At 34.2% G+C, this 27,006-nt stretch overlaps 1 protein-coding gene across 3 annotated transcripts in view; it reads left to right on the top strand.

Moving 5' to 3' along the window:
• PGAP1 (post-GPI attachment to proteins inositol deacylase 1) overlaps positions 1–27,006 on the top strand; it is an 83,342-nt gene that overhangs the window by 28,935 nt on the left and 27,401 nt on the right. Inside the window, exons 10-21 of one of the 3 annotated variants that reach the window (XR_012421333.1) lie at positions 1,092–1,175; positions 2,652–2,698; positions 3,068–3,119; positions 8,376–8,453; positions 10,865–10,928; positions 12,649–12,724; positions 14,730–14,803; positions 14,908–14,959; positions 15,455–15,521; positions 15,931–16,039; positions 17,498–17,536; positions 23,147–23,240. Coding sequence is in view for 2 of the 3 variants with exons in the window: in XM_005573815.4 (XP_005573872.3) it covers positions 1,092–1,175; positions 2,652–2,698; positions 3,068–3,119; positions 8,376–8,453; positions 12,649–12,724; positions 14,730–14,803; positions 14,908–14,959; positions 15,455–15,521; positions 15,931–16,039; positions 17,498–17,536; positions 23,147–23,240 (772 nt within the window). In the remaining variant the exon portion in view is untranslated. Of the gene's footprint in view, positions 1–1,091; positions 1,176–2,651; positions 2,699–3,067; positions 3,120–8,205; positions 8,292–8,375; positions 8,454–10,864; positions 10,929–12,648; positions 12,725–14,729; positions 14,804–14,907; positions 14,960–15,454; positions 15,522–15,930; positions 16,040–17,497; positions 17,537–23,146; positions 23,241–27,006 lie in introns of those variants that run through there. The other 2 variants (XM_005573815.4, XM_074009620.1) reach the window with 2 other exon arrangements.

The raw sequence follows: 27,006 nt of genomic DNA, 5'->3' as shown, positions 1-27,006 counted from the left end.
ATTTGTCCTCTGGAGTTTCACAGTCTTGATTTTACTGATTGCATTCCTGTAGTCATTCAGCATGTTCCTTTGCCTGTTGTAGTCCTGTGATTTAGTAGTTGGATCTAGCTGCTTGTTCATATTCAGATTTTTGTTTTGTTTTTGTTTTTGCTAGACTCTCTCTCTCTTTGTGATGTTAGCCACTGTTGATGAGGAATGCCTGGAGTTATTAATTGATTTAGGAGGATGCAAAAATTGTAATAAGTTTAATTTTATTATTTTTTAACTAGAATAGTATTCTAGTTAATTCTGTATACTTAGAGAAAAACTTCTGCTCATCTACTAAATTTATCAAAAGTAGAATAAATCATATGGGAAAAGAGTGATAATTGTGTGGATCTTTGGATCTTACTTTATATTTACTCATTATCAGAATGGTGAGTTGGCTCACAAGCTTCCTCTTATTAGTGACCATTAGAGGGTTTTTTCCTCCAGTATTATTATGTACTCATGCATTTAAATATATTTGTCTTTCAATCTGTTGATACGAAAATCATTCTGTATTTGACCAGTGGAAACGATTTCAAGTTTAGTTTCTGAGTCTTTTTGATATACTCTTTAGTTATCTTTAATAGTTTCCTCACTGTTGAGTATGACAAGATATTTTAGCTTATTTTGTACATTTCCTGCTCCAAACCTTGAATCAGCTATTTCTTTCAGGAATTATTCCTTTTCTTTGGGAAGTGGTATCTCAAAACCATAATCTGGTACTAGAAATGCTTGTGGCTATTGGGTTGGCATTTCTATGCCTTTTCAGTGGCCAGAGCTAAGAACTGCATAAAATCTTAACTAAAAGACCAAAAGAAAAACCCAATAAAACAACCAAAAAAATTACATTCACACTGATACTTCCAGGACAAACTGAGGACTACAGAGTTTATATCTAACCTTTCTCTTGCCCTTCCATATCTTCCTCCTCCTACTCCTAGAGAATTGGTTCTCAACACCAAGAATGATAAAATTAGAATATTTAACTCATTTGCTATATCTGGATTTTTGAATGATGAAATTAATCTGCTCATTATAGCTATATTGTTTTCCTTTTTTTGTAGGAATCTGAGAAGATATATTTTACATTTCCTCTTGAAAATCATAGAAAAATCTACACTCACGTCTATTGTCAGAGCACTATGCTGGTAAGATAATTGGGACATTTTATGTAAATTTAAGAGGCTAACTGTTGTTCATTTTTCTTTTTTTTTTTTTTTTTTTTTGAGACGGAGTCTTGCTCTGTCGCCCAGGCTGGAGTGCAGTGGCGCAATCTCGGCTCACTGCAAGCTCCGCCTCCCGGGTTCACGCCATTCTCCTGCCTCAGCCTCCTGAGTAGCTGGGACTACAGGCGCCCGCCCCTGCGCCCGGCTAATTTTTTCTATTTTTAGTAGAGACGGGGTTTCACCATGGTCTCGATCTCCTGACCTTGTGATCCGCCCACCTCGGCCTCCCAAAGTGCTGGGATTACAGGCGTGAGCCACCACGCCCGGCCCATTTTTCAAATTCTACTGGTAGACCTAGCTATGAAATATTATTAAATCTAAGTAGTTGAAACATAATTTCTCTGGAACAGTGTTTTGATTGTAAAGTATTAATCAGATTTTTTTTTATCACAGATACTATGCTATTAAATTGTGATTTTGGTTCTAGTTTAGGTCTCCCACCCTGTCTTTCTGCCTTCATTTTACTCTGTTCATGATGAAGGAATGGAATTCAAAACCCCTTTAATTATAAGTTTCTATTAGTACTTTAAAGAATAGATATAATTAAGCAAAGCTATTCTATAGAAACTTTGCAAAGTGAATTCTGTTTTCTATTGGCTTCCATACTAAAATTTGAGGTACTTTTTATAGCAAATATTCTCTAAGATAATAGAGTAACTTACAATGTTATCTAGATTTACTGTATCAGAATAATGATTTTGATTTTTTTGTTTCTTTTTAATGAGTACCTCCTATGTTAGGCACTATTAAAAAATGTGGTATTGTTTAAAAATGCTGTAGCGTGCATTTATTATGAATGGAAGCCAGGTGTGGTGGCTCACGCCTGCAATCCTAGCACTTTGGGAGGCTGAGGTGGGTGAATCATTTGAGCTCAGGAGTTTGAGACCAGCCTGGGCAACATGGTCAGACCCCATCTCTGCAAAAAATACAAAAAACTTAGCTGGGCATGGTGGCACACACCTGTAGTTTCTGCTACTTGAGGGGCTGAGGAAGGAAGATTGCTTGAACCCAGGAGGAGGAGGTTGCAGTGAGCCAAGGTCGCGCCACTGTACTCCAGCCTGGGCGACAGAGCAAGACTCCATCTCAAAAAAAAAAAAAAAAAAAAGAGAGAGGGAGAGAGAGAGACACCTGTCAGTGCAGTCTTTCTCATACTCTTGGCTCCAGGATAACTGCTTACCTATCAATGTTGACATTAGACTTTTTTTCTTTACCTATCCTTGATTTATTTGACTTTGAGAACATCTTGGATATGTTTCTGAACAATAAACTGTTATTTATATTTCATTTGCTCCTAGTCACCCTATCATATAACAATAAAGTGTTGAAAATGAATGCTTGTTTTGTACAATTATTTTCTACAATACTTAGTGTGTTTTGTTTTGTGCTGTTAACCAACAGGATACGAATAGTTGGATTTTTGCTTGCATAAACAGCACTTCTATGTGGTAAGTCTTTTGAATGCATGGCCCTCCACTGTTCATTTATCTCAATGTAAACAATACTTGTAAATCACACTTTTAGAATAGTTTCATACATTGTTATTTTAATTTTGATGCTATATGAAATTATGGTATTGTTTTTAAAATGAAAAGTAAAGGAAATGAATATACTAGTAATTTTTGCAAACATTGAAATTAGCTGGGAAAAACATTTTTGTTGCTAAGGGAACTATGCGGACAGAGTATATTGGATTAGACTTACTAGACATCTCTACTAGGTGTAGAGATGGTTTCTTTTTCCTCTGAATCTTATTTATAATTTATAATATTTCCATATATTTGTCCTTTAATTATATTTTCATATTTATTTCAAAGCCAGCAAGGGGTTGATTTATCATGGAAAGCTGAACTGCTGCCAACAATTAAGGTAAATTATGGCTTCCGAATTTTAATATTCAGTTGAAAAAAATACTTGAGTCTATATACATTTTAGAATATTCTCTTTCATTAGCTTATCATGGTATTAAATAAACTTGAGATTTGCTAACCTACATTTAAAAAATATTTTCTCTAGAAATACATTTGATAGGAAATAACATACCATTAGTGTCATTTATATATTTTTTTTAATTTCAGAGATAAAAACTATAAGTTAACAGTCCTCTGAATCTCTCTATGTTATAGCTTCAGACCAAAAGAACTGGAGGGATTTCTAACATTCAATTTGAGGATATGTTTAATGGCCTGTCTTAAAATATGAACTGAGTTGGTATACTTAGAATTCATTTTGGGAGGAAGGGCCTGCAGTTGGGAAATGGACATCTCAAAGAGATACGATACATGGTCAAGCACTCAAATAACTAGTTTATCTAGTGCTCTCCAGGGTGATAAGTCACAGCAGGGATTTATTTCATAGTTGTTTGTGATTTGATTAAGCAACTTTGGTAGGTCAGCAAGTACTTTTATAAAGGGCTTATTTGCATCGTCTCAAAATCTGTTGTTGAAAAGCAAAATAATTCTAAAATGTAATGAAAATGTCTGTTCTGATTTCCAAATTGTGTTTATTGTAACTGATAATGTTTTATCAGGATTGATAGTTTTCAGTCTTCAAGTAAATCTGTGCTTTAAAAATATAGTTTCATAATGAATCCTAGACTCATTCATTGACTTGTAAGTGAAATCATCTGGTGGTTTCCAGTTATTTCACAATTAGCTCCAATTAAGTTAGTTATTTTTGCTCCTGAATGTTTATAATTATTTGTATGTATAGTCAACTCTATACTATACAGAGAATGAGAAACTTATGCTAACAGAGAGGAATGGTGACAGAAGAAATAATTGCAAGTCACACTTCACTTTGGAATGGTTGCAAATTTTTTTGTCACCTTGGTCAGTCTTATTTGTATATATTCATTCATGTGACCTTGTGTTTATCAAACAAATATGGTAGGAGAATAAATTGACTCAAACATTTTTAAGGTCTCTCACTGATACTGTCCTAACCAGGATCAAAACAAACAAAAGTGTTAGGATATACTTACTGAACAATCATTTATAAGGTGTTATTAAATATTTCCTCAACTTATTTTTTTATTCAATAGCTTGAGGGGTATAGGTGATTTTTTATTACATGGATGAATTGTATAGATTAATTTGGATGTTCTATCCAGCCTATAATGTAAAGATTAAGAAGAAATAAATTATTAAAAACCCAATAAAATGTACTTTGCTCCTGTGTTTTAAAAGGTATTTCTTAAATCATAAAATTTTTATATTATTATTTTAAATATCCAAAGATTAATCAGTCTCTGTATCAAACACTAGGTCCCTATGTTGTTTGTTCTGAATGTAAGAAACAGCTGGCTGAATAGCAGGAGAACAAGCTATTTCAGCTGCCTACTTTTCATGGCAAATGCTGAAAGAGAGAAGTTAGAAAACAAGTATTATAGCATTCCGCAGTCTTATGTGTTCTCAGCTTAAGAGGAGAGATCTTTTATTTTAATGAAAATAAAAATTGTATGTAATATGTATTAGCCATTTATAAACAGCACACAAAATTATTTTGCTTTGAAATCGAAGGGATGACTAAAGCAAAGAAATTTTGTAAATTTTATTCATATTGCTATCTCAATAAAAGTAATGTCAGATGAGAATTATATCACTGTTAGGCATTTCTGTGTACTGAACTTTTAAGAAATAGATGGAGCCCTCCATCAAAGCACGTATAAATTCAACACTTGGCCATTCTTGAGAATAAATACTTAAAAGCCATTAGAGTGGATAGCTGCACAGATTATCCAAGTTCTTCGTAATTAATTTATGTTTCATATTAGCTACCATTTGTCTGGTGGGTCTTAGCTGCCTGTAGCTGTGGCTTATGTGGCCCTTTTAAGGTCTTTAATTTACATTAGAACATATGAGCCTGTCACAGGGACTTTGCTAAGTTGGGGTGAAGCCCAGGAGTTTATGTTTGATAAACATCCCACATGAATCTAGTCAGCTACTCATTAATGGTTCTTTAGCTTGAGCATCTCTGTCCTCCTTGCCCACATTGGTGCTTCTGAAGAAGATTGGGGAAAGCTAAGTGTCTTTAGAAATGTTTTAATGCAAACATATTGTTAGAACATATAACTACTACCACCCCACATATACTTCCAGAACAAAACTCGATTAAAAACTGTATTTGGGTGATTCATCACATAAACAGAACTAAAGACAAAAGCCACATAATTATCTCAATAGATGCAGAAAAGGCTTTTGATAAAATTCAACACCCATTCATGTTAAAAACTCCCAGTAGACTAGGTATTGAAGGAACATACCTCAAAGTACTAAGAACCATCTAATGACAAACCCACAGCCAACATCATACTGAATGGGCAAAAGCTGGAAGCATTCCCCTTGAAAACCAGCACAAGACAAGGATGCCCTCTCTCAGCACTCCTATTCAGCATAGCACTGGAAGACCTGGCCAGGGCAATCAGGCAAGAGAAAGAAATAAAGGGCATCCAAATAGGAAGAGAGGAAGTCAAATTTTCTTTGTTTGCAAATGACATGATCCTATATCTAGAAAACTCCATCGTCACAGCCCAAAAGCACCTTAAGCTGATAAGCAACTTCAGCAAAGTATCAGGATACAAAATCAATGTGCAAAAATCACTAACATTCCTATTAACACCAGCAACAGTCAAGCCAAGAGCCAAATCAGGAATGCAGTCCCATCCACAATTGCCAAAAAAAAAAGAATAAAAGACCTAGGAATACAACTAATCAGAGAGATGAAAGATCTCTACAAGGAGAATTACAAAACACTGCTCAAATAAATCAGAGATGACATCAACAAATGGATAAACATTCCATGCCCATGGATAGGAAGAATCAATACCATTAAAATGGCCATACTGTCCAAAGTAGTTTATAGATTCAGTGCTGTTCCTATTAAACTACCATTGACATTCTTCACAGAACTAGAAAAAACCATTTTAAAATTCATATGGAACCCAAAAAGAGCCCAGTATAGCCAAGCCAATCCTAAGCAAAAAGAACAAAGCTGAGGCTTCACACTACTTGACTTCAAATTATACTACAGGGCTACAGTAACCAAAACAGCATGGTACTGGTACAAAAACAGACACATAGACCAATGGAACAGGATAGATAACCTAGAAATAAGGTCACACACCTACAACTATCTGACCTTTGACAAACCTGACGAAAACAAGCAATGGGGAAAGGTTTCCCTATTCAATAAATGGTGCTGGGATAACTGCCTAGCCTTATGCAGAAGGTTGAAACTGGACCTCTTCTTTACACCACATACAAAAATTAACTCAGAATGGATTAAAACTTAAATGTAAAACCCAAAAATATAAAAAACCTGGAAGATAACCTAGGCAATACCATTCTGGACATAGGAATGGGCAAAGATTTCATGATGATGATACCAAAAGCAATTGCAACAAAAGCAAAAATTGACAAATGGGATCTAATTAAACTAAAAAGTTACTTCACAGCAAAGGAAACTATCAACAGAGTGAACAGGCAACCTACAGAATGGGAGAAAAATTTTGCAAACTCTGCATCTGACAAAGATCTAATATCCAGCATCTATAAGGAACTTAAACAAATTTACAAGATAAAAACAATTCATTAAAAAGTGGCCAAAGGACATGAACCAACACTTTTCAAAAGAAGACATACATGCAGCCAACAATTATATGGAAAAAAAGCTCAACATCCCTGACTATTAGAGAAATGCAAATCAAAACCACAGTGAGATACCATCTCACACCAATCAGAATGGCTATTATTGAAAAGTCAAAATATAACTGATGCTGGCGAGGTTGCAGAGAAAAAGGAACACTTACACGCTGTTGGTGGGAGTGTTAATTAGTTCAACCATTGTGGAAGACAGTGTGGAGATTCCTTGAAGACCTAAAAATAGAAATAGTCCCATTACTGGGTGTATACCCAAAGGAGTATAAAGCATTCTATTATAAAGACACGTGTATGCGTGTGTTCAATGCAGCGCTATTCACAATAGCAAAGACATGGAATCAACCTAAATTCCCATCAATAGTAGACTGGATAAAGAAAATGTATTACATATACACCATGGAATACTATGCAGCCATAAAAAATAACAAGATCATGTTCTTTGCAGGAATATGGATGAAGCTGGAGGCCATTATCCTTAGCAAATGAATGCAGGAACAGAAAACCAAATACTGCATCTTCTCACTTATAAGTGGGAGCTGAATGATTAGAACACATGGACATGTAGGGGGAACAGCACACACTGGGGCCTATTGGAAGGTGGAGAGTAGTAGGAGGAAGAGGATCAGGAAAACTGACTAGTGGGTAACTAGTCTTAGTACCTGGGTGATGAAATAATCTGTACAACAAACCCCCATGACACAAGTTTACCTATGTAACTAACTTGCACATCTACCCCTGAACTTAAAAGTTAAATTAAAACAAAAAAGAAAACAAAAAAACCTGTATTTGGTGCCTTGGCTTTTCATTAAATGGAGCAGTCTTCTACCAATCCATTCCTCAAAATATGGACTATAGGACTGGTCTTAATTTTGAGAAGTAAATAGTTACTCATTCGGTGAGGTGCATTATTTAGACATACTTGTCTTTGTCATTTGCTAAATAAATTCCAGGGGATGATGTGCAGATATGCCATCAGCCAGCAACTCTTTACTACTTGGGCTAGATCAAAATCATTTGGGATTAAATTGTAACTCTTTCATTATATTTAGCATTTATTCATTCATTAGCTATTGAATGTTTTTTGTTATATACTACCAAAATAAATGTAGAAACGATGCTGTGATACTATATGTAACAACCAAATTATAAAAAGAAAGACATCAAATTTGGAAATAATAATAGAAAATAATTAAATTTAATGTTAAATGTCATTTGTTTTATGTGAAGGGATCCAAGGAATATTTTTGGCAGTCCTTATTTAACATAATAATTATTAGGAACTTGATTTTCAACAGGGTGATTGACCTGGAAATGTGAACATGGGCATTTTGTGAAGTACTGAACATAAATTGGAAGCCTGCTTTTTAAGATAACTAATTGAGTAAGAAATAAGTGTAATTTATTTTTCTTTAAACATGCGTTAATCTCTAAGAAATAAAAGTAGTTTGTTTGTTTTTTATTTTAGTTTCTGACATTAAGACTTCAAGACTATCCATCTTTGTCTCATCTTGTTGTTTATGTACCATCTGTTCATGGAAGTAAGGTAACAAGTGGGTTAAGATTGTTATCAGAATGTTTTGGGAATACATGCTAAATTTTACAGTTCTTTTTCAATGAGTTTTTCTGCACAGAGTTTATCTAAAACCGTAGCCAGTTTGATGATCCACCTAAGACTGTTAAATTATTAGGATCATCTACTCTAACTTGAACTAAGCAGAATAAACCCAAGTTTCTTTGTTCCAAGTGAGAAATGGTTCCAGTTTATCAATCAGTCTTTCAAAACCTGTGAATTATTAGACACATAATAATAATTCATAGGTGTAAAACCTATGAATTATTAGGTACCCTTTAAGTACAACGCTATGTACAAGGAATTATAGGAGGCACACAAATGAAGACATGACCCTGGTTTTTTTTGTTTTTTTGAGACAGTCTTGCTCTGTTACCCAGGCTGGAGTGCAGCGGCTCAATCTTGGCTCACTATAACCTTTACCTCCTGGGTTCAAGCGACTCTCCTGTCTCAGCCTCTCAAGTAGCTGGGACTACCCGTGTGTGCTACCATGCCCAGCTAATTTTTGTAGTTTTAGTAGAGATGGGGTTTTGCTATGCTGGCCAGGATGGTCTTGAACTTTTGACCTGAGGTGATCTGCCCACCTTGGCCTCCCAAAGTTCTGGGAATTCAGGTATGAGCCACTGTGAAAAAGCTACATGCTATTGGGAAGGGGGAGAGAAATGTAACTGGAGCAGAGGGAAGAGTGGAAAAAGAACTACCCAAATACGCGTAACACAAATCAGAATATAGCAAGTACATAAAAAGAATGGCATTATAATAAGATGATATTTAAAATGGCTTTCAAGTGGACATGGTGGCAAGTACCTGTAGTCCTAGCTCCTTGGGAAGTTGAAGTAGGAGAATCATTTGAACCCAGGAGGTGGAGGCTGTAGTATGCTATGATTATGCCTATGAAAAGCCACTGTACTGCAGCCTAGTCAACATAATGAGACCCCACCTTTTAAATGAAATGAAATAAAACAAAATGGCCTTAACGGATAGCTAGGATTTTTATAGGAAGAATGAACATTGTAGAGCCATACTGTCAATGCAGGAATCACTAGCACATGTGGTTATTTCAATTTAAGTTAATATAAAATAAAAAATTCTGTTCCCTAGTTGTCCTAGTCACATTCCAGATGCTCAATAGTAACATCATTGCCAGGAGTTATAAGGAACAGCACTGTTCAGACAAAGCAACAGAGCAAAGCATGAAGTATATTTGAAAACCAGTGAATGAGTAAATAATAATTTTGAAAGGATGGCCACGATAGGTTTGAATAGTAGTGGAGGAAAAGTCTGGAAAATTAGTTCATGGCCATATTGTGAAAGTCTTGATTGGAGGATTCAGGACTTAACAGAATTCAAAAGTCAGTAGGAAGCCATAAGTTTTTTCACTATAGTAGTAATGGTATCAGAAATCATTTATTTGGGGAGATTAATCTCCTTATGCTGTAGAATAGATCAGAAACAGACTACACACCTCCTAAGGGGCTTGTACAGACCGAGCACCCTTAATCCAAAAATCCAAACTCTAAAACTTTTTGACAGGTGGGGATACTCACTGCTATAATAACGAGGGCACGCCATCTAAAGCATTTTGAGTGCCAACCTAACAACAAAATTGCAAAATTCTACCCCTGACCTCATGTGGTGAAATATAGTCAAAACAGTCAAAATTTTGTTTCATGCACAAAGTTATTAAAAATATAAAAATTACCTTGAGACTATGTGTATAAGATATATATGAAACATAAATGAATTTCGTGTTTAGACTTGGGTTCCATCCCCAAGATATCTCATTATATATAGGCAAATATTCCAAAATCTGAAAAAATCAAACACTTCTACTTCCACGCATTTTGGATAAGGGATCCTCGGCCTGTACTGGGGAAGTGGGAATAGAAAGAAAAGAATGGTGATTTTGATAGAATTAGTGGGTAAGAAAGAAAATGGAGGTAGAGGGTACTTTGGACTCCCCTTTTCCTATTTCACCCAGCAAACTTACTCTTCAGGATCCAACCTGTGTCCCTTTTTCCCTTTTCCAGAGTCCCCCAGTAATCTTTTACTTATTCTGATACTTTGTTTATAACTTCTTTGAAAATTTTATTATATTGAATTTAATTTTTTATGTCTCAGTTGCCATGACCACATTGTGAACTCTTTAAGAGTAATGAACAGATAGGTTTTATTCCACTTTGCATCCTCAACCTTCAGTGACTACTGCATAAATGCTCAATAAAATGTTTATTGAATGAGAAGGTTGGTAAGATTTGTAGCCAAAATAATCAGAAAAATTTAGGAGAAATAGAGAAAGGAAAAGGGGGATGTAGTTGGGAGTCATCTCAATGACTAAATCTCGCAAGTCCCTTATAATGGATTCATTGTTCTGTTTTGCTTAGCTCAAGTGAGAGGTAATTCAGCATCTTCAATACTAAAAGCTCTCTTTAAGGGTTTTTCTGTCAGGTAAGATGGTTTTGAATGAATCTAATATTTTTCTCAAACTTGAAAAGGCCCTCTCTGGTTATTCCAAGAAATTAATGAGCCTTTCTGCAAATAGACAGTCTTAGCAGCCTAATAAATATGTAATGCATCTTAATGCTCTTTGGAAAGTAACACTGCAGACTCTACTGTTATACAACCCTGTCTCACTAGAATTATAACTTAAGTCTTTCATAGTTTTTGCATGTCTATGTATATAGCTCATCATCAGAACGTGACATATATTCAAATAGTGTAAAACACTTTTTAGTCAACTTGTATCAATATATTTTTAGAAATGCAAATATGGAATTATCTGCATTTTTTTTTGTAACAGAAAACAAAATGATTAAACCCGTTAGAAATTTACTTACCTTGGGTGTTTGAGAGACAGGCCTTTGAATTTTCTCTTTCTTGGGTAGGGTTTTTGTCATTATGCAAAACTAAAGGCACAGCCAAATTTTTAAAGCAATAATAAAAATTCTATTATTTTAAACTTGTTCAAAGTGATTAAATTGCTTTTAAAAACAGCTTCCCTGTCTGATATAGACTTATCCAAAAGTACTTTGTAAAAAATATAATGAATAATCCTGTTCAATAAATGATTTCTATAATCTTTCAGCAGCTGTTTTCTATAATGAAAATATCTGACTGTGTTCTTTGCCTTATAAGTAAGGAGGGAGAAATAAAAGCAAAACCCCTTAAAAGTTTTTTCTTTTATTCCCCCAAGTGTGTGGTATAATCTAGTAGCAATTTCCCTGTCTGTTTTTCACTTTTGAAAACAATAAAAAATCTACCCAAGAGGCAAACAAAGTAATACTGCTTCAGACAAATCCAAAGTATAGTTATTAGAAAAGCCTAGGATAGACCCCACTAGCTTTCCGCTTTTGTAGACAGCAAACTACTTGCCAGCTACAGTTACGCATCAGATTAATTTTTCTTTAGCTTCTATAGATCAAAATAATATCGCATTGTAGAGATTATTTTAATGAAACTTTTCCTTTACCAGAAATCGTGCAGCTAATAGAAATGTTATTTAAAAAGAAATGTCACTACAAAAAATTATAATGACGCGGGTGTCACATTTTAGTTCTACTTTTTTGAAAAGCATTTCTTTTTCTGGCTTCATACATAGCAAACCTTTTTTACACTTACTGTAATAACTGTTTAACCTGAAATATTGTTCCACAAATAACATTAGCCATATGTCAATCAATGGCAGTATTTCTCCAAAAGCCTTTTATAGGCGAATTAGACTATCTTTAATAAATACAGGATTTTTCAAAAGATATATAACAAAATCACATTTTCCTGTTGACTATGAAAGTATTAAGAGACATAGTATTTAAATCCTTAATTAATCTTGAATTAGCCTAGGCTCTTAATACTTTGATCCATCCTTTACTGTCCTTCTTCTGCAAACACCTAAAGCTAACTATTTAAAAAAACTGCTATGGATCTGTTCTAGAAATGGTCCTCTAATAATCTTTTAAGTTAAGCTTGTGTATCAAGTTTTCTCAGCATAGTATCTCTCCTTGAGAAATTCTTGTCATCTAAGTATAGGCAGAATTATAGTGTAATAGATGATACTTTCTCCAAAGCTGAGATTTATAGACTTTTATTTTCCACTCAAACATCAAGTAAAGATATTTTACTATAAATTTAACTTTACTTTTTAAAAATAAATCAGTGTTTTGTATTTCAGTTTGTTGTAGATTGTGAATTCTTTAAAAAAGAGACAAGATTCATACAGCTTCCTGTAACTCATCTTTTTTCCTTTGGTAAGTACTGTTTTTGGAAAGCATAAGAATTGCTTTTATTTTTAACAGAGTTGCAGTAAAGCAGAGCTTTGTAATATCGAATGTTGTTGACTATTTCAAGTATAGTTCTTAGAATAACTGTATAATGTAGTTCAGTGATTTTCTTCTCATTGGGCTAGCAGTCATATTCTGAGAAGTGAACTTCCATAATCACATACATTTGCAGGTAATTGAGTGTGTGTATATATGTGTCTGTGTGTCTGTTCTTATATGAAATTTATCCTATTGGCCCTTTTAATACAATTTTAATATAGAATTATAAATTGCTATTTGTATAAGAAGGTTTCAAGATTTCTCTAAATATTCTTTTAAACTTTATTTTGAAATAATTTTAGATTTACAGAAAAGTTACAAACGAGTTTCTGTATATCCTTCACCCACATTTCCCTAAGGTTGACCTTCTACATAAACACAATACAACCTTTTAAACCAAGAAATTAGTTCAATACTATTAATTAAACTACAGGCTTTATTTGTTTTTCACCAGTTTTTCCACAGATGTCCTGCTTCTGCAGGTTTCCACATTGCATTTAGTTGTCATGACTCCTAAGTCTCCTGTAATCTGTGACAGTTCCTCAATCTTTCCTTGCCTTTCACAACTTTGAAACCTTTGAAGAATACTGTTCAATTATTTTGTACAATGTTCCTTATTTGGAGTTGTCTGATACTTTCATTTTTGTGGGGGGAGTAGGGAACAAGGTCTCACTCTGTCACCCAGGCTGGAGTACAATGGCATGATCTCAGCTCACTGCAACCTCTGCCTCTGGGCTCAAGCAATCCTTCCACCTCAGCCTCCTGAGTAGCTAGGACTACAGGCATGTGACACCATGTTCAGCTAACTTTTTTGTATTTTTTGTAGAGACAGAGATTCACCATGTTGCCCAGGCTGGTCTCAGACTCCTGGACTCCAGAAATCTGTTTGCCTTGGCCTCCCAAAATGCTGGGATTACAGGAATGAGCCAAGGCGCCCAGTCTAATACTTTCTTATGATTATATTGAGGTTATGTATTTTTGCCAAAATACCACAGAAGCAATGAGGATTACCTACTATATCATATTGAGTATACATGATACTCATATCTCTAATTACTAGTTATGTTAATTTTCCTTTCTTGGTTAAGGTGGTGCCTGCTAGGTTTCTCCATTATAACGTTATTGCTTTTTCCTTTTGTAATTAATAAATATCTGGGGTGACATACTTTGAGAATATATGAATGTCCTGTTTTTCTTTAGAATAACCCACTATTTTTAGCATCCATTGGTTCATCTAGTACTTAGCAAATATTACTCTGGTATTCTACATTTAGTGGAATTCTTCCTAAGATAAAGTAGACCCTTCTCTCCCATTTATTTATTTATTCAATTTTTATTTATGTCACTATGGACTCAGGGATATCTATTTTATTCATTGGGCTATAAAACAATTCTATCATTATATATATTTTTGCTTAAGTTGTTCTAGCTTTGAATATTGGGAACTTTTTTACGTTAGCTCCTGTGCCATTTTGGTATGCCCATCCTTTAAATATTTTTTTACATCCCATTTATGAAAAGAATCTGTGTTACTTGGGAAAACTCGAAGATTTTTATTTCTCCCCTTACCCTTTGTTTTGGTATAAAAATACCCAGAACAATACAGAAATGACAATTCTGAATCACCCTTATCATTAGAAGATAAGAAGCTTCTAAAATAAAAGATCTACCAAGAAAGTATATACCTTTCTGAAATTGGAATTATATACCTGACTATTTAAAAGCAGATAGATGTGATTGGAAGTCATAAAAGTTGTTTTGTCTAGAGTTTATTGCTGGGGGATTAGATTTTTAGGAGTTAACTCCATGCAGAAGTGAAAACCTGTAAACAAATTTTTAATTATTGGCATTGTTTTAATGCTAACTAAATAATCAGTACATATTTAAAAACTTCCTTGATATTCTAAGTAATACAATACTTTGAATTCAACAGGATTGTCTTCAAGGAAAGTGATGTTAAATACAAACGGCCTATACTACAATATAGAGCTTCTGAACTTTGGACAGGTAATTAATCCTGACTCCAACAAGAAGGATTTGATTTTACTTTAATGTTTACTTTAACATACAAGTAACCTTTTTATTTTCTTTTTGTGGTCAAACTCTGTTAGATATACCAAGCTTTTAAAATCAACGTGGTAAGCAAGTGCTCAGCAGTGAAAGGTAAATATGTTTTCTAAAAAATGTGTAGAAAATAATATTGTTGTTTGAAGAGTCAGTAGGTGTTAACTTGAATTTTCTATAATACTTCCATATATTTTTATGTGAAGTAAAATTAAATATATAATAGAAAAGTTGTTTATATTTCCAGGGGATTTAACATAGACCCTTTCTTAACAGTAAAGCATTTTTATCTGTTTCACTTTAAATATCCACATTTTTAAAATACCATATATCTTTATGTCTTATAGTAGTAATTCAGATTTAGTTATTTAATATTTTTCCACTTTCTTAGTACTGCCTGTCTGCTGTAATATCTATTATAAATCGAATTAAAGCATTATTATTTAGGAATTCTCCATAATTTTTTATCATGTAATATAACCTGTACTGATTTTTTAAATGAAATGAACAATTGTATAATTAGTTAGGTGTTATAGTCGTTTAATGTTTAGAGTAACATATTGTTAATAATACATTTTTTTAATGTTTTAACAGAAGAAATAACCAGTATCTATAAACTTCATATTCCTTGGTCTTATGAAGATTCACTAACCATTGCACAGTAAGTATTCGAAAGAATTTACTTTAAACTTTGGTGTTTTTGAATAATAGATATTCTGCTTAGTTTATTTATTTAAATCATGAATTATTAAAATGCCTCAGTAAAATGTATGTATCCTTTATATAGCATTGTTCCTATAATTTAATATATAGTATTCTTATTAAATGATAGAAAACTTAAACTTTACTTGCTTGGAACCTGAGCCCCCTTCCACCCTCTCCCTACTCCTGTGTCCTAGAGGAAGCATTCAAACAATTGTGATATCATTGAAAAAGTGCCCATCCACAATTATGTGTCTGGTACCTAACTTCCTCTACATTATTCGATTGTATTGTGCTGGGGATTAACTTAGCCGTGGCTCTTTACCGGCATTTTGTATTTGAGAATTGAATTTAAGTTATCTCTTCAGGGCTCCATCTTCCACAGAAATTTCTCTGAAACTCCATATTGCTCAACCAGAAAATGACAGCCATGTGGCATTATTAAAAATGTACACATCATCAGACTGTCGGTACGAGGTAAGTTGTATGTTTAATTTTTAAGGTTTAGTTATAGAATAAGCTAGAAATATTCTTTTTATATAAGCTTTAGATACATGGTGGTATGGAAGCCAATACATACAAAAAATAGGCATTTAAAATATTTTAAATATTCTTCATTTTTCCTATTAACACCACCTTAGCATCTCCATAACTAGACCATTTGAAAATGTATACATCTTAATAAGTAATAGAAGATAAAGCAAAAAATGAGACTGTAGATTCAACTTCTGAATTTGGAAGCCCCAAGTCCAGAATCTTTTATAAATTGAAGAACATCATGAGGTCAGCTGACAGGGGCTTACTGCAGTAACTGACATGATACTTACTGGTGTATAGCTCTACTGGTTGTTAGCTTAAGGATCTTCTTTCCTTTTCACTAATTATTTGAAGCTCTGCTAGTCATTAAAATGTGTGATTTCATACCTATTATGTTTATTTTGTAATCAAAATACATCTCTTTGTGTTAAGGGAAATAGACTTGAGAGTAACATTTTATTTACTTATGGATTCATGAATGAAGAGCCCCTAGATTCCAGATTTAAGTGGTTAAAGTACTCATTTCAGTGGTTATGACATCATAGGCCTCTGGTTTATGTGAAATATTTTATTTCTGCTCAACTGCTTTAAACCAAGCTTAAATGTTTGGATACTTTGTTAGATCTAACTTTTCAAGGGTAAACTAGGATTGATATTGTCAAATTAATAGAATCTGTTCCTCCAGCCAAGTTTCAGTTGAACTTATATTATGAATTAATTTAGATTTCGTGGAATTTATTATTGCTTTGATATCTTGCATCCTGTTTCTAACAGTTAAGGGTTTTTCAGGGCCATGGTAGTTTTTAACTTGCCTATTCATATTTATAATATTAAAGCAATAGAAAAAATTGTGATAAAAATTTGGCTGCAAATACTGCATGCTCTCAAAATGTCCATGTTTTTACAAATACTGTATATTTTCAAGAAGTCTATATTTTGACAAAATGTAATCATTTTAAACTTCCCTAAAAAAAATTTATCTCCTTTCTAATATCAAATAGACTTCCTAATTATAAAAAAGGTTGTATTTATGGTAGAGATAATTAAGGATGAAATTCTTTTTAAAATATTATTTTGACTTAAATTTCTTTAGCTGGCATGATGTGGTAATAAGATATTCTACTTAATCAAATATTTTAGGTAGTAAAGGGGCATAATAGCATTTACTCAACTGTCAAATAATTAGATATGTGGGAAAGTATGCTAAACAGTAAAACTGTACTTAATACAATTTACATGGTGGTTCAGAAGATTCTTTAAGATCTTGAGTGCCTTTAAGATTTACCATTATGGAAAATCAATTATTATGCTTAGAGAAATGCAGAAGTACTCAATTTAATAAAATGTAAAGGAGTTTAGAGGAAAATAACCTTTTTTTCAATAATTGTTTTAAACTAGGTGACAATTAAGACTTCCTTTTCACAAATACTTGGACAGGTAAGAGAGATTCCTGGCTGGTTAATTATTTACTGCTTTATGAATAGATAACTCTAAGGAAGGGGTTGTAGACTTTTTCCATAAGGGGCCAGATAATCAATAATTTTTTGCAGACCACATACAGTATCTTTTGCTACTGCCACTGCTGTAGCTGCTTCTGTCTTCTTCCTTTTTTCTTTTTCATTCTTCTTCCACTTTAATAAAATCCAAAAATTATTCTTGGCCCACAGGCCGTAGTTGTCCACCCCTGCTTTAAGGTGATGCTTTCATGTTTGATACATCCAAAAAATGAGAGCTGATACCTGATTCTCAAACAAACTAATATTTTTGCCTAAATGAATTTCATATTAAGACTTCACGGTCGGGCATGGTGGCTCCCATCTGTAATCCCAGCACTTTGGGAGGCCAAGGCAGGCAGATCACTTAAGGTCAGGAGTTCGAGACCAGCCTGGCCAACTGGTAAAACTCCACCTCTACTAAAAAGACAAAAATTAGCCAGGCATGGTGGCACACACCTATAGTCCTGGCTACTCAAGAGGCTGAGGCATGAGACTCGCTTGAACCTGGGAGACAGAGGTTGCAGTGAGCTGAGATTGTGCCACTGCACTCTAGCCTTGGCAACAAAGGGAGACCCCATCTCAAAAAAAAAAAAAAAAAAAGAAAGAAAAAGAAAAAAGATTTCATGTTGCTCATGTTACATTATAAAATCATAGTACAATAAAATATGTAGGCTCTGCTGTATAAATGAATGTTTTCAAATAACTTTTTATATTGTGCATACTTAGTTTATAAAAGGTAAACATAAATTCTATTAAAGATAAACGTATTGAATTCATTAGCAAATAATATTACAAAAATACTGCCTAAAGTAGTAGAACTATAGATACTACTTAGCATTGCTATAATTTGCACAATTGTGCAACCTGGACCTAAATAAGATAACAATTGATAAGTTAGGGAAGTTACATAGTTTTAAAATTCAGTCAAATTTGTATTACAGCTTTTATTACTTTCACTTTTTTTTGATCTGTTGTATTTTGCAATGCAGGCATAGTAGAATTTTGTTTTAACTCTTAAGTCATTTAATACTGTAATAAAACTCACAAGACAAAATTAAATTAGAAACATTTTTTATATGCATTATCTCATTCAATCCTCAGAGCAACTTGGTGAGAACTAGATTATGAACGTTATTAATTTGTGAACATTATAAAATTATAAGTTAATATATAAAAATTTTGTGCTAAATTAGGAAGGGAAGATTAAAATCTTTGTGTAAGTTGGAAAATAGCATCATGGATAATTACAGTATATATTCTAAAATGTTAAGGAACCAATTAAATCTCTCAAATTCATACTATTGTATATTTAGTATGGGTGAAAGGGCATATTACTATAAACAGTGGTTTGGAGTAGGAATATAACATACTCTCTTATCGATATAATTCCTGTGTCTCATAATTCAATTTAGTAACAAGAAAAGTCAAGTCAGCTTGATACACTAGAGTCAAGCATAATTATAAACCAAAAGAGGACAGACCTAGTATTCTGGTTTTGATGTGGAAATCTTTCTAAAGACTGAGGATGTACAGGTGTTAACAGTATCAAATGTAGATTCTTTTAAAATGTCAATTAAATAATTTGTATTATTGAAGCTTAAGCTTAGTTCTGTAATAAAAAATTTAAAAACAAAAAGAATTTGTATTAATTGAATTAAATTCTCAAATTATTGAAAAGACATAAGATGTTCTTCCTTCATGCTTGTTTAAAAATGTAGCTTGTAGGTAGTAAGAGAATGAATGAAAGTTGTATATCTTACTTGTTTTAAAAAAACAATACATATTTTGAATGTTGCTGATTCAGTCACAGAAGGTTGGAGAAAATGAATAAGAGAAACTTCAGCCTTCAGTAGATAACTTTTCATAAAGTTAAATTTTTTTCTGAAAAAGGAAAGAGGAAAATATTCACATATTCTATAGTCTGCTCTTACGAAAAAGAGGGCAAAGCATAAACTGAAAGTTACTTTCTCAAGAGAATTCCATAAACACTGGTAAATCATTTCTGTGCAGGAATGAAGTCCAGTGTTGCCAGATCTTCAGCTTTTAAGAGAAACTAGAAATCTGAAGTTTTAGATGAAATATTTTAATTTTTCAATGTTGGCATGTAATTCAAAATTTAAAGAAATACTGCACCAAATACTAAGTATGGCTACAGTTTGACTATGAGACAGGGAGGTCAGTTTATAGTTGTAAGTTTAGTAGTATCTTATATACCCAGTTGTATCTGTAGCCCAGTATAACATTTAATACTCATAACAATGATCCTCTGTCATTAAAATAAATTTTATATTCAGAATACTCTGCGTGGGATGTCTTACAAGATTCTAAACACAGTGAAGGGCATTAAAGGTAACAATAACAGCTAGTATTTTCCAGTCAGTTACCATGTACCAGTTACTGTTCCAAATGCTTTATGCAAGTGTGAACATATTTAAGCCTTACATCCCTGTGAGGTAAGTGCTGTTTATCTCATTTTACAGATGAGGATATAGAGAGAGGGAAGGGAAAGTAATGGAGGAGTAAAATAACTTGCCCAGGGACATAGAACTAGTGAGAGGCAAAGCTGGAATCTAAATCCAGGAGTCTAACTCCTGAGCCTGCTGTGTTGCTTAACTTTCCTTTTATACTCTCGATAAGTACAGTATATTTCCCAGCATGTCATGTATGATTTGGTATTAGGTAGCAAAATGGTCTTTTCCCTTTTACTCAGCTTTCCCAACCTTCCATGCAAAGCTGTAAACTGTAAGTGACAAGTATGGGCTGTACGTTATCTGATTTTTTTCTCTTCTCTTTTTACCTGGGAATCCATGGAGGAACTTTAGGGAGACCCTGAATTTTCTGAAATTTTCTCCAACTTTTATAGTAAGCTTGTACTTACATAGCTTTCCTCAGGTTGCCAGAGAAGTCTATACATGTTCTAAAAAAATTATGTGGAATGGAAAACATGCTTTAAAGTAAATTTACTTTTAATAATGTGACATTAAAAGAACTTAAGGCTTTTTTTAAAATTATACTTTTAAGTTCTGGAGTACGTGTGCGGAACGTGCAGGTTTGTTACATAGGTATACACGTGCTGTGGTGGTTTACTGCCCCCATCAACCCGTCATCTACATTAGGTACTTCTCCTAATGCTATCCTTCCCCTAGCCGCCCACTCCCTGACAGGCCCTGGTGTGTGATGTTCCCCTCCCTGTGTCCATGTGTTCTCATTGTTCAACTCCCACTTATTAGTGAGAACATACAGTGTTTGGTTTTCTGTTCTTGTGTTAGTTTGCTGAGAATAATGGTTTCCAGCTTCATCCATATCCCTGCAAGGGACATGAACTCATCCTTTTTTTATGGCTGCATAGTATTCCATGGTTTATATGTGCCACATTTTCTTTATCCAGTCTATCATTGATGGGCATTTGGGTTGATTCCAAGTCTTTGCTGTTGTGAACAGTGCCACAGTAAACATATGTGTGCATGTGTCTTTATAGTAGAATGATTTATAATCCTTTGGGTATATACCCAGTAATGGGATTACTGAGTCAAATGGTATTTCTAGTTCTAGATCCTTGAGGAATTGCCACACTGTCTGCCACAATGGTTGAACTAATTTACACTCCCACCAACAGTGTAAAAGCATTCCTATTTCTCCACATCGTCTCCAGCATCTGTTCTTTCCTGACTTTTTAATGATCACCATTCTACCTGGGGTGAGATAGTATCTCATTGTTGTTTTGATTTGCATTTCTCTGTTGACCAGTGATGATGAACTTTTTTTCATGTTTGTTGGCCGCATAAATGTCTTCTTTTGTGAAGTGTCTGTTCATATCCTTCGCCACTTTTTGATGAGGTTGTTTGTTTTTTTTCTTGTAACTTTAAGTTCTTTGTAGATTTTGGATATTAGCCCTTTGTCAGATGAATAGATTGCAAAAATTTTCTCCCATTCTGTAGGTTACCTGTTCAGTCTGATGATAGTTTCTTTTGCTGTGCAGAAACTCTTTTGTTTAATTAGATCCCATTTGCCAATTTTGGCTTTTGTTGCCATTACTTTTGGTGTTTTAGTCATGAAGTCTTTGCCCATGCCTATGTCCTGAATGGTATTGCCTAGGTTTTCTTCTAGGGTTTTTATGGTTTTAGGTCTTACTTTAAGTCTTTAATCCATCTGGAGTTAATTTTTGTATAAGGTTTAAGGAAAGGGTCCAGTTTCAGTTTTCTGCATATGGCTAGCCAGTTTTCCCAACACTATTTATTAAATAGGGAATCCTTATCCCATTGCTTGTCTTTGTCAGGTTTGTCAAAGACCAGATGGTTGTAGATATGTGGTGTTATTTCTGAGGCCTCTGTTCTGTTCCTTTGGTCTGTATATCTGTTTTGGTACCAGTATCATACTGTTTTGGTTACTGTAGCTTTGTAGTATAGTTTGAAGTCAGGTAGAGTGATGCCTCCAGGGTTGTTCTTTTTACTTAAGATTGTCTTGGTTATGCAGGCTCTTTTTTGGTTCCATATGAAACAAAGTAGTTTTTTCTAATTCTGTGAAGAAGGACAATGGTAGCTTGATGCGGATAACATTTAATCTATAAATTACTTTGGGCAGTATGGCCATTTTCACAATATTGATTCTTCCTATCCATGAGCATGGAATGTTTTTCCATTTATTTATGTCCTCTCTTATTTCCTTGAGTGGTGGTTTGTAGTTCTCCTTGAAGAGGTCCTTCACATCCCTTGTAAGTTGTATTCCTAGGTATTTTATTCTCTTTGTAGCAATTGTGAATGGTAGTTTACTTGTGATTTGGCTTTCTGTTTGTCTGTTACTGGTGTATAGGAATGCTTGTTTTTGTTGTATGTATTTTGTAGAGAGCTGATAGGATGACTTGAGGCACTATAACATAATGATTATGAACTCAGGCACTGATTTTAAAACTTATAGTTCCATAAGATTTTCAAACACAGTGAAGGACATAAAAAGTTAATAAAGCAATTAACATTTTCTCATAACTTGTCATATATGAGTTAATATTCTGAATGCCTTACACACATATGCATGTCTAATGCTCATAACTACCTATAAGGTACATACTAGTATTGTCCCCATTTACTGATAAAGACATAGAGAGGGGAAGCTAAGTAACTTGCCCATTATGTTCTAAATTGTGCAGGTTAGTTGGGCTCTCATGCCTGAATTTCTTTATCTATAAAATAGGGATAAGAACTACCTCAAACAATATTAGGCGAAGGACATGAGATAATGCATATAAGGTGTTTACTGTCATGCCTGGAACATGTTAAATAATCAGTGTGTCCTGGAAAACAGTTTTGTAGTATATGCTACTCAATTATGTGTTCTATTATGCCTTCGATAAAAAATTCAGATGCATTTTTAGTTTGTTATGTATTTTCAACATTTATTGTACTTAGAGTTTTTGATACTTACTACTGGAAATATCTTTGTGGCCACGTCAGGAAAGGTATAAATTGAAGAGCAACTTTTAAATTTTATGTGAAACTACACTTATTTCATTAACATGAATATTCAGGAGTTGCCCATTGACTTACTTGTTTTTTAGGTAGTTAGATTTCATGGTGGAGCTCTTCCTGCTTATGTCATATCTAATATGCTTCTTACTTATAGAGGACAATTATATTCTCTTTTCTCAACAGGTAAGAATGCTTCTAATTTTTAAGTTACTTTTGTTATGAATATTAAAGTAGAACAACTATTAGTTCCACATATGTATTTATATGTATAATTCTATTATATTGAATCAGTAGACATAATTAAGAGAGTTCTTAAAACTCCCTTTTTATTACTTTATTATTTAATTAATTTATTATTTTATAATTATGCCACATAATAGTAGCTACTATTCTGTTCTTGAAAACTCCAAAATAGCATGTGATTTTATGATGAGCCTTCTCTGCATCTTTATTACTTTTCCACTATCAACTACCAATCCCAAATAGTTTGAGGAAGCTAGTCCAGAGACCTTCAATGTGTGGTCTTAAGACCTGCAAATTATTAACATCCTCTTAACTTGTCATTTTTGTATCAGTGTCATTTTTAATGGAAAAAATAACTTTGAGTCTAACCAGATTAACTAAGTCGTTTTTTAAAATACATATAGGAATCAAGCAGTATAATTATCTTCATATAATAATTTGCTAGTATTTATGACTTAAAAAGGGGCAAAACATTTAACCATAATACACAGCAAAAAATTAACAAGAATGTCCTAATATTATCAAATGCCTTTTTTTGTTTTTTGTTTGTTTGTTTGTTTTGAGACGTAGTTTTACTCTTGTTGCCCAGGCTGGAGTACAATGGTGTGATCTCAGTTCACTGCAACCTCCACCTCCCAGGTTCAAGTGATTCTCCTGGCTCAACCTCCCAAGTAACTGGGATTACAGGCACCGGCCACCATGTCCAGCTAATTTTTGTATTTTTAGTAGAGATGGGGTTTCACCATGTTGGCCAGGCTGGTCTCGAACTCCTGACCTTGTGATCTGCCTTCCTCAGCTTCCCAAAGTGCTGGGATTACAGGCATGAGCCACCGCACCCGGCCTCAAATGACTTTTTAAGAAGTATTTTATTTTTAATTTTTTTGATTGATACATAATTGTACCTATTTATGGGGTACAGGTGATATTTTGACACACTCATATAATGTGTTAAGATCAAATCAGGGTAATTAGGATATCCATCAACTCAAGCATTTACCATTTCTTTGTGTTGGGAACATTCCAAATATTCTAGCTATTTTAAAATATAAAATAAATTATTAACTACAGTCATCTTGGTCAGGTGCTGGCTCATGCCGGTAATCCCAGCACTTTGGGAGGCCGAGGCGGGCAGATCACCTGAGGTCAGGAGTTCAAGACCACCCTGGCCAGTATGGTGAAACCCCATCTTTACTAAAAATACAAAAAATTATCCAGGCTTGGTGGTGGGCACCTATAATCCTAGCTACTCGGGAGGCTGAGGCAGGAGAATTGCTTGAACCCGGGAGGCAGAGGTTGCAGTGCTATCAAACGGTAGACCTTATTTCTTCTAACTGTATTTTTATACCCATTAACCATTCTTTCTTCATCCCTCCACTCCTCTTTACCTTTTCCACCCTCTGGTAACCATCTATTCTCTAGCTCCATGAGATCAACTTTTTAAATTCCCAGATACGAATGACAGTGTATAATATTCGTCTTTCTATGCCTGACTTATCACTTAGCATAATGTCCTTCAGTTACATCCATGTTGCTACAGATGATAGAATTTCATTCCTTTTATGTCTACATAATATTCCATTGTGTATATATTACCACTTTCTTTTCCATTCATTTGTTGATGGACTTTAGGTTGATTCCATATTTTGGCCGTTGTGAATAGTGCTACAGTAAACATGGGGATGCAGACATCTCTTTGATATACTGATTTCCTTTCTTTTGGACAATATATACAGCAGTAAGATTGCTGGGTCATATAGCAGATCTGTTTGTAGTTTTTTGAAGGATCTCTAGTCTGTTTTTCATAATGGCTATGCTAATTTACATTTGTACCAATTGTGTGCTAGCATTCCCCTTTTTCCGTATCATCATTAGCACTTGTTATTTTTTGTCTTTTTGATAACAAGCCATTTTAACTAGGGTGAGGTAATATCTCATTGTGGTTTTGATGTACATTTCACTGGTGATTAGTGATGTTGAACATTTTAAAAAATATATTTGTTGGCCATTGGTATGTCTTTTTTTTTTTTTTTTTGAGATGGAGTTTTGCTCTTGTTGCCCAGGCTGGAGTGAAATGGCTCAATCTCAGCTCACCACAACCTCCACCTCCCGGGTTCAAGCGATTCTCCTGCCTCAGCCTCCCGAGTAGCTGGGATTACAGGTATGGGCCACCATGCCTGGCTAATTTTGTATTTTTAGTAGAGACGGGGTTTCTCCATGTTGGTCAGGCTGGTGTTGAACTCCTGACCTCAGGCAGTCCTCCTGCCTTGGCCTCCCAAAGTGCTGAGATTACAGTCATGAGCCACCACATCTGACCATCCATTAATATTTCTTCTGTTGAGAAATGTCTGTTCAGATCTTTTGGCCACTTTTAAAATTAGAGTATTTGTTTTGCTGTTAAGTTGTCTGAGTTCCTTATATATTCTGGTTATTAATCCTTTATCAGATGGATAGTTTGCAAAATTTTTTCCCAGTCTTTGGCTTATCTCTTCACTTTGGTGTTTGTTGCGTTTGCTGTGCAGTAGCGTTTTAGCTTGATATAATCCCATTTTGCTTTTGTTGCATGTGCTTTTGAGGTCTTACCCAAAAAATTTTTGCCCAGACCAATGGCCCAAAGCATTTCTCCAATATATTCTTGTGGTAGTTTCATCGTTTTGGGTTTTAAAGTTAAGTCTTTATTTTGATTTAATTTTTTGCACATGATGAAAGATAGGGATCTAGTTTCTTTCTTCTGCATATAAATATCCAGTTTTCCCAGCACCATGTCCTTTCTCCAGTGTATGTTTTGGTTACCTTTAGTGAAAATTAGTTGACTGTAAATGAGTGGATTCATTTCTGGGTTCTCTATTATGTTCCATTGGCTTATGTAACTGTTTTATGCCAGTACTAAACTGTTTTGGTTGCCATATCTTTGTAGTATATTTTGAGGTCAGGTAATGTGATTGCCATCAGCTTCTTTGTTTTTGCTTAGGATTTTTTTGGCTATTTGGTACCATATGATTTTATGACTGTTTTTTCTATACCAGTGAAGACTCTCAATTGGTATTTTGATAGGGATTTCATTGAATCTAGACATTGCTTGAGGTAGTATAGACAGTTTAACAATGCTGAATCATTCAATCCATGAACATAGATGGAATTACTTTCTATTTTTGTGTGTCTTCTTCAGTTTCTCTCATTGGTGTTTTATAATTTTTCACTGTAGAGATCTTTTACTTTAGTTACTTTTATTCCTAGATATAATTTAATTGTAAATGGGATCACGCCCTTGATTTGTTTGTTTGTTTTTGTTTTTGTTTTTTTGAGACAGAGTCTCGCTCTGTCACCCAGACAGGAGTGCAATGGCACGATCTTGGCTCACTGTGAACTCTGCCTCCCAGGTTGAAGTGATTCTTCTGTCTCAGCCTCCTGAGTAGCTGGCATTACAGCCATGTGCCACCACGCCCAGCTAATTTTTTTATATTTCTAGTAGAGATGGGGTTTCACCATGTTGGCCAGGCTGGTCTTGAACTCCTGACTTCAAATGATCCACCTGCTGCGGCCTCCCAGAGTGCTGGGATTACAGGCAAGAGTCACTGCGCCCAGCCCTCTTAATTTCTTTTTCAGATTTCTATTAGTATATAGAAAGTTACTGATTTTTATATGTTGACTTTGTATCTTGAAACTTTTACTGAGTTCAAAAAAACCAATTCTAACAGTATTTTTGGTG

The sequence above is a fragment of the Macaca fascicularis genome, chromosome 12, assembly GCF_037993035.2.
Source record: "Macaca fascicularis isolate 582-1 chromosome 12, T2T-MFA8v1.1".
NCBI lineage: Eukaryota > Metazoa > Chordata > Mammalia > Primates > Cercopithecidae > Macaca > Macaca fascicularis.
This window is presented reverse-complemented; position numbering and strand designations above follow the sequence as displayed.